This window comes from Pipra filicauda, unplaced genomic scaffold (genome assembly GCF_003945595.2).
Source record: "Pipra filicauda isolate LSUMZ 115617 unplaced genomic scaffold, ASM394559v2 scaffold96_size2947999_pilon, whole genome shotgun sequence".
Lineage (NCBI taxonomy): Eukaryota > Metazoa > Chordata > Aves > Passeriformes > Pipridae > Pipra > Pipra filicauda.
Window position 1 is genome coordinate 2,856,482 of NW_024105164.1, and position 13,310 is coordinate 2,869,791.

The 13,310-nt window shown below is 44.7% G+C and overlaps 1 protein-coding gene across 2 annotated transcripts in view; it reads right to left on the minus strand.

Annotated features, from left to right (window-relative positions):
• Positions 1-3,935: 3,935 nt before the first annotated feature.
• Positions 3,936-13,310, minus strand: part of NDST2 (N-deacetylase and N-sulfotransferase 2) — a 67,392-nt gene continuing 58,017 nt past the window's right edge. For both annotated transcript variants that reach the window (XM_027720029.2, XM_039377885.1), the window contains 8 exons: positions 13,051-13,233; positions 12,182-12,278; positions 10,854-10,977; positions 9,318-9,492; positions 8,937-9,107; positions 7,534-7,643; positions 6,008-6,110; positions 3,936-5,855 (listed from right to left, as the gene is read on the minus strand). In XM_027720029.2, coding sequence (XP_027575830.1) covers positions 5,730-5,855; positions 6,008-6,110; positions 7,534-7,643; positions 8,937-9,107; positions 9,318-9,492; positions 10,854-10,977; positions 12,182-12,278; positions 13,051-13,233 — 1,089 coding nt within the window. In that variant the 3' untranslated portion in view covers positions 3,936-5,729. The remainder of the gene's footprint in view (positions 5,856-6,007; positions 6,111-7,533; positions 7,644-8,936; positions 9,108-9,317; positions 9,493-10,853; positions 10,978-12,181; positions 12,279-13,050; positions 13,234-13,310) is intronic.

Consider the following 13,310-nt stretch of genomic DNA (forward strand, 5'->3'; position numbering starts at 1 on the left):
ACTTCTTCTGTGCTGGCTACCACCTCTTCCTAGGCTGGGCAGTAAATGCTGAATTTAGTGAGTACTAATAGCTACAGGTATTTGTCTGGATAGGGCCTGGCCCCCAGTTGCATGAAGAGAGATGATATTCTGTGATGGGAGACCTCGCAATGGGTTATTGTCACGTTTGGTGAAGTCCAATTCACTGTCTGTTCCTGAAGGTAAGATGAGGTCTTTAGACCTTACTTCTTCCCGTGTCCTCTGTTCCCAATCACTTGCTTTCATTTGCCATATTTGGTTCCTCTTGTGCCTACAGGAAATACACTTTCCCTCTTAGCTTTTACTGTCTCTGGAAATAACAGCTCACTTCAGTGGGGAGTTGGAGAAATCAAATTTGTACAGGTGCAGATGAAACCCACTGAGAAGTGACTGATGTCTTTACTGCAAGATACTGTGGGCTGGTTTTCACTGTCCCGCTAGTGTTGAAGATTGAACTGCTTATTAGCCCTAATTAGGCAGTGTGCTAAGGGCAGCCTTGCACTGTGAGTTAACCCCGTGTCTGCACTGAAAGTTTTGTAGGTACTTCAGCTAAACAATCTGCCATGGTGCACAGGTGTGTGCTTTGTGCTCTGTCAAGAATCAACAGAGGCAGATAAAAGCAAATGGTGTTCCAGTGTTAGGATACTTAGAAGGGGTTTCTTAAAAATGGAGAGTCCCTCTGTGTCTCGTTTTATGTATATACAGTAGGGACCATACCTCTAAAAATGTAAGGGAGATAGTGTCAGAAGATAAAGGTGAGATACAGTAAGTGAAAGGGCCTTTTTTCCCTGTCCTCTTCCCTAAGGACATTAGTGGGTGGCCATGTAGTGTCATTACCCTTGTCTTCATGCATTCTTATCCTGTACTGGGACAGCAGCATTTCTGGAACTGTAACTGTTGATCTCTGCATGGTTTCTGAGTCTTTAGGGCTGTCTTGGCATAATAAATCTTGGCATTAGTGTAGTTGGCAGAAGATATGCCAAGACTGGACTTCATTGTAAGGAATAGTGTGGGTTTTGCTCTTATGGAATGGATAAAATAAAGGTTTTAGTCAGTCATTGCAAGCCTCATTCCTTGGAACACATGCTGTAGAGGCTCTTTTTTCTGTGTAGGTCAGCTATGCCAAACTCTCAGAAAGCTGGCTCCCCTCCTCCTTCTCTGGACATATTCACCTATAACCATCTTTCTCATCTATGAAAGGCTTTTTTGGAGGCACTTTCTAGGAATAGGGATTAGCAGAACAGTATTTGCCTTTGGACTTCCATGTCTTTACAGCCCATAAACAAGGTGAGTTGGAGTTGTCCTGTGATGAAGCAACATGCCTACCAACACATATGGCTGGAATCAGCTGAAAAGCCTGCTTCTGGCTAGTTTTGTTTATGGTCCTTACTATTTATTGGATATGTATTTTTCTTTTTGGAGAGCCCATTCAGAAACAGCCTTCTGCAGAGTTGTTGAAACTAAACTTTTTAAATTTTTTGCATGGGTTTTATCAAGCCTGTTACTGTTGTATTTTGGAGCAGAATACAGGCTTTTACTCTCCCAGCTTATTTAGCGCCCTCTTAGCTGGTGTTAGACAGGGCTGGAGTGCACAGAACAGCCTTGAAACCCCAGTCAGTGGAAAAGGAGTAACCACTGAAGTATCCATGAAGGTTTTCACTGCCTCCTGGTAGAAGTCAACAGCTGTAACAACATGACATAAATTTGAAATAATTTTCTATAAGAGGTGGGAAAGTTGTATTTGTCTTATCTAGACATTAAAAGAGGGGCAGGATGTAATGGGGAAGATTATGTTCCAAAATGGAAAAGTGTGCTCAGTCTGCTACTAGTTCAAAAAGTTTTTTGAACTAAGGTGCAGAAAGTAAAAGGGTAGGTTGGGCCATGAGGACTTCTTAGCATTTGATGACCATGACTGTTGTACAATTATGCTTTTAAGCCCTACTGCTAGACCGAATGACTCTCAACTACAGTTTATTTAAAATATTTTGTGTTTTCTCTTTCTGTGCTTGAATTTAGCTGCCTTTGGCATGATTATATTGAAGGTGGGATCTTTTGATGGGTGGTTGTGGGTTTGTCATTGCTTTTCTGGCCATGTTACTATTGACTGCTGGAGCAAAATGATCAGCAAGGAATCAAAGGATGCTCTTTCCAGCTGAGTGTAAGGGCTGAAAAACAACTGGATGAGTTTAATTGAGTGACTTGTTAGATTCATATCACTAGACTTTTGTGTGTCATTCTGACTTTGAGGAGCTACAGGCTTCTGCCAGGAATATATACCTCTGCAGTGCTGTCATCAAGTGAAAATTGCAGTTTTCAGAGCTCAAGATTTTTGTGTAGAATGGATACGTGCTGCCACCTACAGAGAAATTCTCCAGTTCCCTTAGAAAGTCTTCACTCCAGAGTTGACACTTGTACCAGTATTTCCTGTACCTAATAGAAAGAGGTAGCAGCCTACTTTTAAGTACCTTGCCAATTGAATTCCAGACGTCGTATGTGAGTACAAATTCCAAAGAGCTGTTGCCTATTATTGTTTTGCCAATTCTCACCTTTCATGCACCTGTCTTAGAATCATGTGCCCTTCTGATCCCTGGGTCAAATTACTCCTTTTTAGTCTGATGCATAGGAAACTGACCCATTTAAAGAAATATTATTTTAATACATTTAAAAAAACCCCCTCCTTTAGGTACTGTTTTGTGCTTAGCATTTTCCTTGTCTTAGAAGAGAACTGCTTACCATAAAGTTCTGTTACTAAATGTTGAGGCAAGAAGATGAGGTTTATTTCCACTACAGAAGTGTAAGGATCTGTAATGTTTAACTGCCTAATGGGTCAGTACCTATTAATCAGTGTCTCTCACTGAAAAAAAAAATGGTTTTTTTGGGCTTTTTTGGTATCAGAGATCTGCTGATATTATACAAGCTTCTCTTAGGGAGGCAGTGTTTGTTTCCACAGCTTTGAAGGGATGTCTGGAAAGATGGTAGCTTCTGCCCCAATGTGCTGTCAGGGAGAGGTAGCAGATTTGAAAATGGTTCTTCATCAGATAAGGACAATCCTATAGTTGGAGCTGACCACAGCAGGTGATTTGTTTGTCATTAACATAAGCAGTAAGAAGTAGCATAGTGTAGAAATTAAGCAACTAGGGGGGAGGGAGCAGCCCTTTGCTGCCTGGAGTGCTGGACTAGCAACAGTATGCTAACACTGACATTTAGTGAGCCTCTCCCAACATTTATTCCTCATACCTTGTTTGTTTTTAGTGTTTAATTCTGTCTCCCCATAGATGTACCACAGTCTGAGGTAAAGGATGAAGTAATTGTGTGACAACCTACAACAGATTAAAAGCAGGAAAATGTTAAAGGGAGCAGCAGTAGCATTGGACCTGGGATCCCTCACCTTCTGTGGCAGCATGTAAAAACAGCTGCCTTGCTGCATCTGTGGTTACTGGTGAAGTGCATGCAGAAGTGAGAGCTGTAAGACTGTTTTATAATGCTGTCACGACTGTGCCTATTTAAACAATGTTTTGGTTCCAGTTCCCTGGGAGGTTGTTTATTAGTGTAGAGCTGCTCATGGGCTGCTGGCCCAAGGCACACCTGAACAGGAGGGACAGAGCCAAGCTCTGCTATGGCAGGAATAGCAGCTGAAAACCACTGCAGTAGCCAGGGATGGCCTAAAAGTCACAACTGCTGCAAACCACTAAGAATGAGTCTCTAACTGCAGGCTGTGTGCTGTGCCAGCATCTGCAAGCCCACCAGTGCACTCGCAGAGAGAGCAGCCTTAGGACACTGTTTCTGTGTTGTTTCAAACGAAGTTAAACACCTTTGTTGCCCTCCCAAATATCAGCTCTAGGGCCTGGATTAGGTTTTTCACTTTTTCTTACCCTTCTACAAGCTTAGGGTCCATGACATCACTCCAAATCATCACAGAGAAGAAAAATAAGTAGTACATTTATTGAATCTCCACTTACTACTATTTCTAGCCTTTATTCAGACACGTGCTCAGCTTCGAGAGCCAAGAATTTCTTCATTATCATTCAATGTGAATGATGCTATACATGAATCCAGTGCAGGAAGTTGGGCTTTTCTCTCTTAACAGGACTGAGAGAGCGGTTTCTAGTCTTTCCATCCTTTTTTTTGGCTGCACAAAATAACCCCTTCCAAGGGCACATGAAATAAAATACTATATTGCATACTATATACATTTACATACAATGGTAAATGCACCATTCATTCAGAAATACACAATACCTAAGGCTCAACGGAAAAGCTCAATTGAAGCACCTTCTCTCTGGATAGGAGAAAAGTAGCTCATGACACTGGAAGTTTCCATAACCTGTGTTCATGTGGATCCTGCCCCTCTGTTCTCTAGAACTGCAGCAATCTCCAAGGACCGCCTGTGCCGAGGAAGGAGGGACGATGGCCCACACCACTGCAGAAGCCCATGGCTCAGTGACAGAAAACATGTACAACCATGATGGAGGATTCCCTCTGAGAATAATTATCCAGCAACTGCAGGAGGCAGCAAAGCACCTTAGTGTACTTACTTGACCACATGCAGAAGTAGTAAACTGAACAGCGCCTTTTGGACATAGGAAACCACTTCTGGTGCAAAGCCTTCCCTTTATATCTGAACAATACCTACTTTTGACTGTTTTTTGCTTTTCTCCTTGGATTGTTGGACTGCAAGAAGATTTAAAAAAAGTGCTAGCTATTGGAATATGTGGTTGGGGCCCTGGAGTTGTTGGAAAGGGAAAAATGTTGCTTTTTTTTTAGCTGACTGGACATGGGGAATTGAATTATCTGCTTTTAGCTGTCTCATCAGCCTTATTTTACAATACCTGAGCTTTGCCTCCCCCAGCTGCTGTGCTGCACTGACACATGCCTCTAAAGTGCTCTAGGGGGACTTTACTGCTCCTTGGTTATCTTTTGAAATGTGTGAAGTCCCTGCAGAGACATACTTGCCACATTGCCACATGTGGCAACCTCTTCCTTAAGATAACAAAGCAATTCTGTGTCTGTCAATACCTGCAGCTTTGCCTTATCTCCCATTGCCATTGACCAGAGGCACTGGACACTATCACACCCAAACTGCTGCAGGTAAGGAGAGGCAATCTTCCTTGTCTAGCACAGCTGTCTCCCAGAAGGTGCAGTCCCCAACATCCACAGGCAGTGGCACTGTAAGCGATGGGCATGGCCACCGTGCTCTCCAGGGGGAGGAACAAGGCATTCTTGTACCTTGCTGTACCACATACGGATAGAATTTGGGGTTCACTGGACTAGATTCCCCTTTTATTAGGCTGCTGCTCTTTTCCCAGCAGTAGGCTCAATAGCTCACTCTGCAGTCTTTACTTCTGGGCTCAGAGGAGTAACACATTAACTCCAGCTAGTGCCGGTTTCATAGACTGAGAAAAGTAACTTAAACATACAGAAAGTGTTAACTCTGCTCTCTCCCCTGCTCGAAGTGGGGCAGGCATTCCAAATCTGTCCTGTAAATAAAAGTCAAATTGTAACACAGCATTAATACTCAAGAATGACTTGCACTCTATGCCCCAGGGCAGTGTCAGAGGCAGCAGCCCTTTCCGAGGGTCAGGAAAGGCTCCACATGCATATTCTCTGCTCCTGCTCATTTGTCCATTTGTTTTGGCTTGACAAGAGATGGCATCATAGCACACATTGGAGCACCACACATCCCAGTGGCACTGGGGGCAGGGGAGTCCCTCTCAGCTCCAGCTGGAGTTCTGCAGTTCCTCTCGGAGCCAGGTTGGAAGGGGCTGCCCAAGTCTGTTCATCAGCTTGGATAACTCAATGTTGTGCTCCCGGTAGAAGTCTCTTAGAAACAGCCGTGACTGTGTGGAAAAAATAGACCACGTTAGCATGAAAGAAAATGTTACCCTCAACACACATTCCATAGGTGATCAGGACAGATGGTAGGAAAATCCAGGTTGGTTTTCTGCGATGTTTCTACATCTCTTGCTGCCAAGAGATTTGAATTACTCACCAAGGAATCCATATCAGGGTATTTTCTTCCTTTACTCTTTCCTAGGCATTTAGTTTTTCCTCCATCTAGCAGCTGGCACCAAAATCCTTTTGCTTCATCAAATCTGAAAAGAACACTTGTCTTTAAAAGATTCAGCCACATGCCCAATTACCAGCAGCAGAAGTTAGGTAACTCCGTAGATATGCCCTATTTTAGTGATTTATTTGTGGTATTTTTTCCTTTTTTTTTTTTTTTTAGCACTTGCCTGCTTTGACAAGAAATCATTACAAACGTGACTCACCTTTATGCAAATTTCAGAGGTAAAATGGTGTTACAATATTTGTTCATGGGGGGGAGATAATAATCAATGTTTTAGTGTTTGTAAATTCTTTTACATCGCCTCACTATAGTTGAGTATTCAAGAATCCCCCAACTGTTTAAAGAGTCAAGTGTTTCTCTTCTTGCTAAAACACAGGTATAAGGCAATGCTGGGAAACATGTCTGGACCTGGTCTGATCTGTCCCCTTGGTTGCCCAAAGGTGAGCTTGAGATTCGAGCAAGTACCCTACCAAACCTGAGGCAAGCTGTCCAACACCATTTACTTTCTGCCTCTGGCTGAAGGGTACCAGCCAGTACCACTCCTGTACCACTACTCCATTTACCACCAGCACATGGGCTTCAGCAAGTAAAGCTCTCAGGTAACCTGACATTTCTCTAAATCTGCTCTCCCCTGGGGAGCCATGTGCCACCTCCTTGGAAAACAGCTGCAGGAGGAGAACTGAACTGATTCTCCTCTACTGCAAAAGGAAAGGGTAACTGCTGTATGCCCCCGCTGCCCCCCCACCAGCCTCAGCTAGCATAGTCTGTGATGGCAGAGATGATGTGAAAACACAGGTTTCAGCTGCAAAGAACAATATTTAGCATCTCCAGTGGGCTTGCAGAGTTTCCACTGAAGACTGGTATGGCCACAGTTCAGCTTCAACAGCACTTCATCTATTCATATTAACTGTACTTGCACTGTGGGCAAGATCACAGTAACGGCTGAGTAATATCCTTTAACGTAGTAGCAGTGTTAGCCTCTCCTAGCACTCCCTCAGATAGCCCTGGGCACCTGTCAAATCCATGTCTTCTGTAGTAACAGTCTCTACCTCAAAACTGTGCAGTGTGTCCCTAATTTCCATTTGGGTGAAGATATGAGCAGCTTGTCACACATTTTTTAACATACCTCCTACTTTCTGTCAGATATAGGTATAACACAAAGCATAAGGAGTGCTAATAATTCCCTGAAACCACGAGGACCAAATGGAAGAAACATCATAGTTACTACTGTGAGCAATTTCATGCTTCTCCATGACGGTGCCAAAAGCCACCCTTTCCCCTATAATTTCTGGAAAGACTAAGCTGTGATTCCAGTCTTGATACAGTGTCTCATGCTATCTGAACCTAATTTTAGGTTAGGCACACCTCTGAAACCTTTGCAGGTCTTGTGCTCAGGGACAAAAAGTATTTTTTCAATCAAGAGCTTACTGGCTGAGAAAGCATCCTACCTGAGGGCCTGCGTGTAGTTGAAGAGCGGCGTAACTCCCAAGAACTTCTGGATGTTGTCCATTACAGAGGCAGGGTTGTGTCTCAGCTCCTGACCATCCACAATGAGAAGCTGAAAAGAGAGCAGCTGCCTGAGCCTCTGCCAGCTTGTGCTGACTGACACCTGTGAGCTCCCTGGATCTCTAACTGCCCCCAGCCTTCGCACCTGTGAGTAAAGGCAGCCAAAGTCCGTCTGTTCTAGAACAACACAGTGGGGGGATGTGGCCCATTTGCTACCACAGATAGAGAAATTTTGATCTGGGCCACAAGTACCATAAAACAGTAGATCATGACAGGCCTTGCTTAATAAAGTTGTCTTTGGCCAAACCCTCTTTAACTAAGCACTAAGACCCAGCAGTAGCATGTACAGATTGTCTCTGGACACCTCATGTGTACTTTTTAGATGTCCGGAGCCATTGTGCTAAGTATTCTTCTGTAACCTGTGATTATTCTCCTGTTACAGATATCACAGGCAATAACAAACATTTGTGCTAATAAATTACCTATTCCAAAGAACAGAATAGAGAAATAGTCACATGAACTGAAGACTGGAGGAAGGCAGGAGAGCCTGGCCCACACAAGAACAAGGATGCTGTGTGTCATTCCTCACAGCAGTAACCTCCAGGAAGAGTAAGGCAAGGAGATACAAGCCCAAGAACGCTTTACCATGTCTCTTTTAGTCTTGGCAGATCTGTAATGAACAACTTAGGCTCTGCTGCTTTGGCAGAGAATAAGAGACTAAATGGGCATTTTAAACCTGCTGGACTGAGAATAACTTCAGCAGCAGAAAGGAACTTGAAAAAAATATCCTAACTCACACTATATATGTATACATATATATATTAGTCTAAAAACTTCTTGGGAATTTAGAGGCAATAATGGTCTATACTGTTTATTAAATGCCATTTTGCAAATTTATACACTAAACAGAATCCTGACATCTCTGCAGTGAGCTTTCCTTTCTGCAGACAGCTAAAGGCTTCACAGCAATGAAACCGCAGCAGGTAGCTAAAGACCTGGGCCTGAAGAGGGTCCCTGAGCTGCAGGCTGCCAAGAAGAAAGGAAGGAAGTGCTAACACTGATGTTCTTGCTGAACTTCTGAGTACTGTGGAGCTCTCTAGGAGATCACAGTATCCTCCTGAACTCATTTACTTTTACAAATACAATAAAGTGCAAAATTGGAGTATTCAAGTCTGATTTCTTGAATCAGACTTGAATAGGAGAAAACAGGAGAAAGGAAGTGGTGGCTCTTTTCCAAAAGACAAGACAGAAGGGGAGCACATGCATATGAATCAGTTTTTTCCCCTCTCCTCTACAGTAAACCTACAAAGGGCCCCAGGAGAGCCTCTGCTACCAAACGTCCTACCTGCCCTGAGGGGTAGTATGTGAGCCAGCGCTCCAGGTGTGTGGAGTACCAGCCAGGGAGCAGGCACCGGCTCTGCAGGTTGCGCAGTTCCTGAGGGGCCTGGGATTTCGCAGAGATCACTTGGTAGAAGGTGTAATTGAGCGCCACAGGGTCATTGTGAGCACGCTGGTGCTGAAAAACACAAGCTGAATTTAGGAACAGGAACACATGACTCCACCTTATATATCTCTGTGCAGACCCCCCTGACTCAGCACAGCTGCTCACAAATGCCTTTGTATGCCAACCTGTCCACACCCTGCAGGCAGCCTGCCTCCTCTATGGAAATCTCCCACCCCACTGGAATCTCTGGCCCCCACCCACAGAACTGTGCAGGGAAGTTACCTGATACCACGAATAGGCTCGGTCAGCAGGGTTGATCAGAACAGTAATGATTTTAGCTCGAGGCAGCAGGGCTGCACCACGTTTTGGTACCACCTCTGTGTCAAAGTAATTGGCGCTCTTCTCAAACATGAAGTCTGTGCTGGCATTGGAGGGGATGGGAAAGAATTCCATGTACCTGCCGAACAGATGGGATACTGGTAAGCAGCATGGCCAACAAAGAAATGGCACCAACCCCACAATGCCCTCACTCCTCTTGAACTGACACAGTTTGCAACACAACTGCACCTCCCCAGTAATGCCATGAATGGGCAAACAGGTGCAGAGTTGGCAGAGGTGTGACTTGGTGGCACACGACATAGAGAGTTGGGAGATGATAAAAAGGTAAGGAAGTATTTTGCTGAGAGTGTGTTCCCCAAGTCCTTAGGCAGTGGAAAGAAAAAACTTGGGGGTAAGGCACCAGTTGCAAGCTCTACTAGAAAAGACATTTTGTCCAAGAATAAGGTCAGAATCATCTGCCTGCTCTGCCACTGACAACTTGTTTAAACCTGTCTAAATCCTATGTCTTTTTGTACCTCAGTCCATAGCTGAGATGCAGGGTGAAGAGCTTTGCCTCACAGAAGCTTGTTGAATTAGTACTGTGGAAACTGTAAGAAATTTGAGTAACTGTAGGGTAGAGCGTAGTAAGGGGGCAGGGGACTGTAAAGCACTGGAAGACTGGTCTCTGCTCAAATTTAAGCTGTACAACTAAACACAAAAATCCTCCTCTTGCATGTGATAGTGCTTTACTCCTGTGAGCTTTGCTCAAGTACCAACCACCTCCCAGTATCTTTGAAACAGTCCTCTAAATGATCAGAGAAGTCAACCCTCCCACAGGCAAAGAAATCCCACAGCAGAATGCCTTACTGCCACATAGCTGTCCCTCAGAGCCTCTCATGAGGGAGGGCAGTGCCATGGTCAACCAAAGGTAATGCTTTGAGCAAGAAACAGCTTTAAACTTTCTCTGCCTGGAAACACAGTGGCATAATAGTGCCATAGTGACAGTAGAACTTCCCTGTCAGGTGCAAACACTTTATCATAAAAAAGACAAGGTATGCACATGGACACTGGGAGCCAGTGCAGGGAACACAGTGGCAGCTGTAAGTCTCAAGGACCCAGAACAACGGTAGGGAGGTTGTCCCCTCTGTATTAGGTGTTTTAACTCTGAAACCATGAAGAACTTTTTAATGAGAACACAGCTGTCTGTTTTGCATGTCAAAGTAAAAGTAAATTCATGACAGCAGTACATTCAACAAGGACTTGCTGAATTTTTAAAGCTAAATCATGCCTACAACTCTCCTGTTGAACAGTCAGTAAAATCAGAAACTACACAGCTGGGTTAGAAGGAAAAGAGAGAATGTGCACTGAGCAATAGCAAGGAAAACAGCTGTTTAGAGATAGAGAAGCTGCCAAGGGGGCTGAGGTGAAAATACAGAGAGACTCAGGGGAACACAACATGAGTGCACCTTATCACAGAAGAACACACGTCAGGTTTCTTACCAATCGATTCCTTTATGATAGTTGGGGCCATTAAAAAACTGGATCTCCTCAAAGGTGGATGGACTTGGGAAGTTACTGGTGACAGCTGGATGCATGGTCAAGAAGAAGTGCACAGCTGTTGTGCCTGCAACAGGAACCAGTTAAAGGGACCTGGCTCACATAGAACACTTGGCTGAACGAACAGCTTTACTTCACTGCAAAAAACAGTTCCCAGATGGGCACACTATCATGTGTGGCTAACCCACCCCTTAACTCATGCAGGTTACAACAGCAGTGGCACCAAGCACTCTGGGATTGAACTTGCCTGAGCAGTTCAGTCCCACATTTCAGCTCATGCAGCTCATTTCAGTCACCTCCTTAGCATGACAGCTGCCACCCACATTAGCTACCCCCATGCTGGCACAGCCACTGTCATGTGGCAGAACTCATACCTGCCAAACGGGAGGTGGCCTGGGCAGGAGATGTGCTAGAGACAACATTAGTGTCCTTGGATGGGAACTCAGCTGGAGATGCCTTGGCCTGCCTCTGCTGTAATGTTTTCCCTTTACCCTGCCAAACCTGATGATCCTGCTCAGCACACAGCTCAGCACACAGCTGTGGGCCTCCAGTAGTTTTCTTACTGTGCCACTGCAAGCAGCTTGGGTCATGATAAACACACAGCAACAGAGCTTCACAGTGACACAGCCAGGAGACAGCAGCTCGGCTGGGACAAGCTTCCTTCCGAGACTGATCACCATTTGCTATGGATGCTTGGAGCCGCTGTTTCACCACACTACACAGACAGCCAAGGCTTGAAGACTTGGCTTTAGCTGAAGAGATTTTGCTCTCTTCAGCCTAGAAGGGACTCGTCAGTACAGTATATACAGCTGTGTCACTGCCAACCACAGCAGTTAAAAGGTGGTGACAGAGATCAGACAAAAGAGTTTCTCTCCCTCCCACTGACAGTGACATGGAGCATGCAGTGGGTACACAGATCTGTGGCAGTAAAAGCACTAGGGGACATTCACTGTAACCTTTGTTAAGCGTGTGCACTTAGTCCTGCTGACAGCTTATGTCTGTGATACACTAAGGTCACTGCTGCTCTGAGCTTACACGGAAAAGCCAAAACAAAACTCTGCAGGTAGGGGAAGCCAAGCACAATGCCAGAGTGGAAAGTACTGACAGACTTGCCAGGTTTAGGTTAGAACATATCTGAGATTGTCTGAAATGTCCTCTGTGGCCATTTGGCAGCTTGCACAAAGGGCAGCCATACAGATCTATGGCATGGACATTTCCAACTCTCCTTTTTGGAAGTTGCAATCTGTCTTTGGATAAAGCATACACATTACCAGTTTTTTGAGGTCCCACGATGAGGAACTTGGGGAGTCGATCACATGTTTTCTCTTTGGACCAGATATCCTTGTGCCTTTTATCATCACAGGGATTCTGTAGCACAAGAGATGAGATTAAGCATTACCACAGGAGGTAATGGCAAGAGGAGGAAAAGCTGGAAGGGCCAATCCTCTCAGGAAAATGCTATTAGCATATGAAGAACGCTTCAGAGCCACACTGCTGCTCTGCCAGGCATTAAAGAGGTGTTAAGTAAAAACATGGGGACCATTTTCAAAAGCTCCAGAGTGACATTAGAGCCAAAGTCTCTCTGAGAGTGATAACTACAGGCCTTGCCCTATGTAGCCATACTGGGCTGGGCCACCGTGTTAGTGCACCTCAGCATCTGTGAACTTCTGGCAGACAGACAACTCTATCACCTTCAGCTAATTTCATCTGCTCATTACCATGCAAAGAGCTGCTGCACTGGGATAAAATGGAATAAGCATGTTTTTATTTAATGAACATGAATTCTGCAGTGTGAAATTACTTTCAGATTAATCACATTAACATGCCTGTGAAGTCCTCCAGCACCAAACAGGATTCTTCCTCACATACTTTACACACTTTTCACAGCAGCTTGCCCTAATACAAGCCCTTTAATGACCCAGTCACATATGACAGTCATCCTTGTCCCCAAGCTCACATCACGATTGTGACCTACTGCTCCTACCCCCCTTCTGTTCCACCTTGCAATTTGCCTCACACAGCCCGAAGCCACAATGGTTAAACCTAAAAGCTTTATGCTTTACCCTGCTGTGCTCTGGATCAGCAGTTTAAATGTGGGATACACCTCTTCAAACACCAGCAGTTAAAGCTGCCTTCTCACCTGCCACAAGGGATTCTTCTCCTGGGGAAAGATTTCAAAGTACTTTTTTGCAAGTTGGACCGGAGGCAATGTTTGCAGGCGAAGGTTGGTCCAACACTGCACAAACTTGACCAGGCTCTCAAAAGTGTACAGTCCTAGACGGTCATTCCCATAGTTGGACAGGTGGGTCATGAAGATGCTTATCTGAAAATAGGAAAGACATGGGCTACTAGTAAATCAGGTAACAGAAGCGTTTCCTCCTAGCTTGATTCCACGGTCAC